The following is a 6,278-nucleotide window of genomic DNA, read 5'->3' on the forward strand; positions in this document are numbered from 1 at the left end:
CTTCCCAGTCGTCCCTCCATTCCAGCGGTCGTGTCGTTTACCGTGGCCGTTCCGCCGCTCTGTTCTCTTGTGGGGGAAAGAGCGTTCCGGTGATCCGCGTCAGCAGCGCAGGTTCCATTTCCGCCGTTGTCAGGGTGCCCTTCGCGCGTAGTTTCTGTGTCACTGTATGCCCTCCCCCATGGGTCCGACTCGACTGTTTCGACCAGTTCGGACCAGGCACAGTCCTTCGCTTTTTTAATTTCCCTTTGTAGCGAGCACCGTAGCGCGCGGTACGTCCGGTAGCGCAAGGAGACTTCTTCTTCGTCGCGTCGTCGCCAGCGGCAGGCCCTTAGGTACTGTCTTCGGGCCCGGACACATCTCGTCCTCAGTTCCGCGATGTCGGGGTTCCACCAGTAAACTGCTCTGCTTCGCACCGTGCCCGGTGTGGCCCGTGGCATGGATGCGTCGCAGATTGCTGTCATGGCTTGTCGCAGGTTCTCGGCCTCCTCTTCCACGTCTGCTTCGGTCGTCATTGCCGAGGCCTCCCAGCTCCAAGCTGTTGCTATAGCCGCCGCCCGGAGTAGATCTTCATTCCTCTCCTTTATTTTCCATCTAGGCGGTAAGCGCGCGTGTCTCCCCCTCGGCGGGCCGCGCCCGTCGTTTGTCGCCGGCATTCCAGGTCCAGGTGCGTCCACCTCCATCAATATGTAGAGGTGGTCCGACAGCGTCTCGACCCCTTCGGCCACTCTCCAGCCTGAGATCCGCCTGAATGCCTCGGGGGAGGCCCATGTTATGTCAACAATGGAGCTCCCTCTGCACGTCACGCAGGTACTGGTCGAGCCCCTGTTCACTAACAGAAGTCCAAGTCCCGCGGCCCAGTTTGATAGCGTGCGGCCGCGCGTTGGCCCTGGCGTTCCCCCATTCCGTGGAGTGCGCGTTGAAGTCTCCCAGGACGAGCACTTGTCGTGGGAGTCGTCGCCTGACGCAGTCGCCAACTCCGTCTAGGAATTCTTCGAACGCTGCCCGTCCACTGTTAGGTGACACGTACACCCCCACCACCATCATCCCTGCCCACTCGACCGCGGCGTATCCGTTGCCGCGTTCCAGCAGGGCTCCGTGGACGAACGCCCCGGGCGTTGATGTCCAGGTGAGCAACCGACAACCATTCCGTCCTCCTTTAACTCCTCCTTGTCCAAGCCGGACGTCCCGTATCCACACCCGTTTTGCGCTCACAGGCACTAGTCCTCCACTCTGGTTACCTCCCTTGCCCAGGCTCTCCAGTTTTCCGGAGATTTCGATTACGCACGCAGCTCCGTCCTCTCTACGTCTGCCTCCCATGTATCCCCACCCTGTGTTGTAATGGATCAGATGATACTGGAGTCAGCGGACGGGAGTTGAGGATAGACTCGATTTCAATGATAAGTGTATTTAAATTTTCGAATGTCAAGAGCTCGTTACCTGCGACACGCCTGAAATGTCGTTTGAAGGATTTCACTGCAGCTTCCCATAGCCCTCCGAAGTGAGGTGAGTTGGGAGGAATGAAGAGCCATTCGATCCGTCGGTCGACTAAAAAGGACTGAACCTTTACCTTATGATCGTCGGATTGCAGGAGATTTCGGAGCTCTCGTAATTCATTGTTGGCGCCAACGAAGATGGTACCGTTGTCGGAGTAAATTGTCACACAGAATTCTCGGTGAGCGATGAATCTTCGCAGAGCAGCAATGAAGGCCTCGCTAGTGAGGTCGCTGACCAGCTCGATGTGGACTGCTTTGACTTCAAGACATATAAAGATTGCTACATATACCTTAATTTTGCGTCGGTTGCGATCCTTTCGTTCTTTGATGTAAAACGGTCCGCAATAATCTATTCCGACGTTGGTAAACGGTCGAGATTCCGTTATCCGTGAGGCTGGGAGGTCGCCCAATACGTAATCCACTGGAGGTGGATTAGCTCGGCAGCAACGGACGAACATCTTCAGCGTGCTCCAAACGTGACTACGGCCGTCGATAGGCCAATAAGATCTTCTTAAGGCGTATAAGGTAGCTTGAGTTCCGGAGTGGAGATTGATGAGGTGTTCATGCTCGATTATGAGTGCTGTGACTGAGGATTTGGGTACAATGATTGGGTGTTTCTGACTGAACGGCATTGGTGAGTGACTGAGTCGGCCTCCGACTCGCAACATCCCGTCTTTGTCCAGAAATGGATTGAGTCGTTGCAGCTTCCCCTTCACTGCAGAATTTCGATCTGTTCGGAGAGTGCGGATTTCATCTGAAAAATAACAGAATTGTAACAGTTTGACCAATTTGTTATGCGCATTGGTTAAATCATGTGTGGTTAGAGGTCTCCCTCGATCCTGTTTTTGTCTCCATCGGAGGCAACGAGCAGTAATTCTAATCAGCTTGGGCCAAGAAGAAAATCTCTCCAGTAGACTGTGGTCAGCAGGAGTCACGGCCAGACATGTTGCTTTCTTCTCCTCTGGTATTTCAGTTAATGGTACTGGGTTCCACGTCGGCCAGTATCTTTCTGGTTGTTGGAGCCATTCCGGACCATGTTGCCAAATGGTTGGTCGCAGGAAATCTTCGGGTGATTGGCCTCGAGATATGAGATCTGCAGGGTTATCGGCAGTGGGAATGTGACGCCAATCTGAGGTGTGAGTCTTCTGCTGAATTTCTGTCACACGATCAGCGACAAAGGTTTTCAGCGTATGGGGTGATGTATTGATCCAATGAAGTACGATTGTAGAATCCGTCCAGTAAACAGTCCGAGAAATGTTGCTTGATAAAGCTTGAAGGACTGTGGTGGCCAATGATGCGAGAAGAAGTGCTCCACTCAGTTCCAGCCTTGGAATGGTTTGTGATTTCAGTGGAGCCACCTTTGATTTTGCAGTGAGGAGTCGTGTCCAGACATGACCATCCGGAGTGATGGTGCGAAGGTAAACGCATGCCCCATAAGCCCTTTCGCTAGCGTCACAGAACCCGTGTAATTTAATTTCCGCTGCAGCCTTGATTATCGTTTTACGTGGAAACTTCACGTTATTCAATAATGGCAGCTGTGCATAATATTTGCTCCATTCCGTGTGCACGTCAGCCGGTAGAGATTCGTCCCAATCAATTTTTAAAGTCCAGAGTCGTTGGAGCAGCATCTTAGCACGAACGATCACTGGTGCCAATAATCCAGGGGGGTCGTAGATCTTGGCGATTTCGGAGCTGATTGTTCTCTTCGTGATTCGAGAGGCGGTAGAATTAATTTTTACGGAATATAGGATCGAATCGTCAAAGGAATTCCAAACCACACCCAGAGTTTTGAAGGTTTGCGATTCGCCTAGTAGCAGCTTGTCGTTTATGTCCTGCTCGAAAAGTCCTCGTAGCAGTTCCCGGTCGTTCGATGCCCATTTTCGAATGTTTAAGCCGGCCAGTTCCGTGAGCTCCGTTCTCAATGATCGTGCCTCGACCTTTCTATCAACTCCTGTGAGAACATCGTCGACATAGAAGTCTCGCTGTAAGACCGTCGCCGCTCGTGGGTACCGATGTCCCTCGTCGTCCGCCAGTTGTTTGAGGCACCGAATGGCTAGATAAGGGGCCGCTGACAGCCCGAATGTCACTGTATTAAGTTGATAGGTGTCAACTTCTCCATCAGAATTACGCCACAAAATTTGTTGAAATTTTCGATCCTCTGGACGCACAAGAAATTGTCGATATATCTTTTCGACATCGAATGTAATGACGCATTGATGAGAACGAAATCTTAGAAGGATGAAGAATAAGTCATCTTGTAGTTTCGGTCCCGTATGAAGTACGTCGTTTAATGAAACTCCGGTGGTGGTTGGTGCAGATCCGTCAAACACAACTCGGAGTTTTGTAGTTTGGCTGGACTCTTTGATCACGCCGTGATGTGGCAGAAAATATCCGTCGTCCGTGCAGTTGTCCGTGGTAATCTTCGTCATGTGTCCTAATTCCACATATTCTTGTATCACGGCGCGATAGTCGGCTTCGAATCGTTTGTCTCGTTGGAATCGACGACAGAGGAAAATGAGTCGCTTCATCGCCATTGTCTTAGAGGATCCAAGCGAAGGAATTGTTTCGTTGAATGGGAGAGCGACCATGTATCGCCCTTCGTTGGTGCGTTGATCGTGATTTCGAAAGTGTTCTTCGCACTGTCGTTCCGCTTCCGAAATGTGTGCAGTGGGCGGTCCTTCGTCGATTTCCCAAACACGGGCGGGGTCCGCCTGTAAAGCCGTCGTGAAGGCGTGAAATGCGAGTGCTGATGATTGCGAGGTTGGGCTCCCCCCGATGACCCATCCGAATCGCGTTTTTTGCAGACGCAAGTCGGGCCCGTTTGCTTGACTGATGTCAAGTTGGCCGACACAGAGTGATGCTAGCGTTGGTCCGGCGCTCAACAATATTTCGATCGGCGCAGGCCTATGGAATCTTGGATCGGCTAGTTGGAGATTCCTCGGTATATGTATTATTGAGCGATCTACGGGTTGATCTGGGACCCAAGGCGATATTGTCGGTATGATTAGGAACGTCAAGGTGCGTTCGTATGTGCCGTCGATGGAGATGATCGTGGCCGTGATGTAACGTTTCGAGGTTGTCGATAACGTGTTGAGTGTTCCGATTGGGACCTAACGTTTCCGTTGGTTAAGTTTTAGCGAATCAGCGAGTTTTTCGGTGATAAAGTTCATGCTAGAGCCGGTGTCTAGCAGAGCTCTACAACGGAATGGTTGAACTTTATTGTTCAATATGTTGACCTGCGCTGTGACTAACAAATCGTGCTGCAGTGGTTCAGAAGGAAGCGAGGTCAATGAGTCCGTTTTCTGTGGTTCGGTCCCTAACAAGGTCGTTTGATGACGTCATTGTTTTCCTTGTCGTCTAGGACTGGACGATATATTTGATCCCGATGCCGTCGTTCGCGATAACCGAGATTCACGTTTCGGAGATGTTCGCGGAGACGATCGGGGAGACGATCGGGGAGACGTGGATGCGCGTCTCGAACGATGTGACGATCGCGGGGTCGGTGAACTAGGCGAAGATCGACCGTTGGATGATCGATCGCTCGATGATCGACCGCTCGATGATCGGCTTACACGTGGTCGTGATTTGCTATGACCATGGTCTTGATGTAGGTATGTATGGTGTCGCTGCCTGCAGATGCGACATGAACCGGCGGAGCAATGAGTAATAGCGTGTCCCTTACCTAAACAATTGGTACATAGAGACGCCCTCTTGGCGATTTCAAGGCGTTTTTTAGGCGACTTTGCTTTGAAGACATCACAATTCCATAATTCGTGTTGTCCTTGACAATTCGGACACACCAACGTATTATGTGTAGTTGTGAATGCGTAACTTCGCGGTGCGTTCGGTCGCTGACGTTTGTGTTGATCGGACTCTCTTTTTATCACGGTTGATGCTGAACTTGTCCTGTCGCCGTTCGTCCGTGTTTTCAGAAAGTCTACCAGATGCGTATATGACGGCATTTTCCTGTCCGGCAATGTGCGCTGCCATTTGCGAATGATGGCTGAGGGTAGCTTCGACGTGAATAATTTTATAAGAGCGACATTTGAGGTAACTGGTTCACCGAGTTTTTCTAGCGCTTGGAGGTTTACCTTGACCGTCTCAAGAAAATCATCTATCGCTTCGGGTGTCTCTTTGGTTATTTTCGGATAGTCAAAAATCAAGTCCCAGTGGCGCATGCAGACTTGACGGTGGCAGTCGAATTTTTCCATCAGAACGTCAATAGCGTTCGATTAATTTAACTCGGTGACATCTAACGATTGTATGCTTCGCGCGGCCTTTCCGGTCAAAGAGGATCGTAGGTAGTGGGACTTCTGCACGGGTGTAAGTCGCTCGCTTCGATCGATAGTGGATAAGAAGGAGTCGTAAAATGAATGCCAATTTTCGATGGTACCGTCGAAAGTAGGCAGGTGAATTTCAGGCAGTTTAATTGATGTCGGCTCGGCGATATTAGACTCGCAGCCTTGTGATTTCGACGACGATGCTGGTGTATCATCCATGAGAGTGTGTATTCGTATTACCAGATTGTAATATGTGTCGGTTACTTCGGAAACGCGCGCGTCGTCCATCTCGCCTAAATCTTCTAATTCCTCTTGTAACAATCGATATTGTTTCCACGTGTCGTCGAGTAGTGTCGTATAGGCCGTTAAATGGGCCTTATTCGGTTGTCTAGATTTTTCGTATTCATCGAGTCGTTTCGATAGAAAGGTAAATCGACCGATTTGAAAGCCTCGTCTCCGATGCAAGGAGGTAATTTTCTCTGTATTTTCCATTGGTATAGCAGAT

The 6,278-nt window shown here is 50.6% G+C and overlaps 1 protein-coding gene across 1 annotated transcript; it reads right to left on the reverse strand.

Annotated features, from left to right (window-relative positions):
• Window positions 1-774: 774 nt before the first annotated feature.
• LOC126876809 (uncharacterized) lies at window positions 775-5,671 on the reverse strand. Its single transcript, XM_050639675.1, has 3 exons — window positions 5,176-5,671; window positions 1,438-4,467; window positions 775-1,328 (listed from the first exon to the last, which is right to left on the reverse strand). The coding sequence occupies exons 1-3, from the start codon at window positions 5,669-5,671 to the stop codon at window positions 775-777; spliced, it is 4,080 nt and encodes a 1,359-aa protein (XP_050495632.1).
• Between the last annotated feature and the right edge of the window lie 607 nt (window positions 5,672-6,278).

Source organism: Bombus huntii, unplaced genomic scaffold (genome assembly GCF_024542735.1).
Source record: "Bombus huntii isolate Logan2020A unplaced genomic scaffold, iyBomHunt1.1 ctg00000096.1, whole genome shotgun sequence".
Taxonomy (NCBI): Eukaryota; Metazoa; Arthropoda; class Insecta; order Hymenoptera; family Apidae; genus Bombus; species Bombus huntii.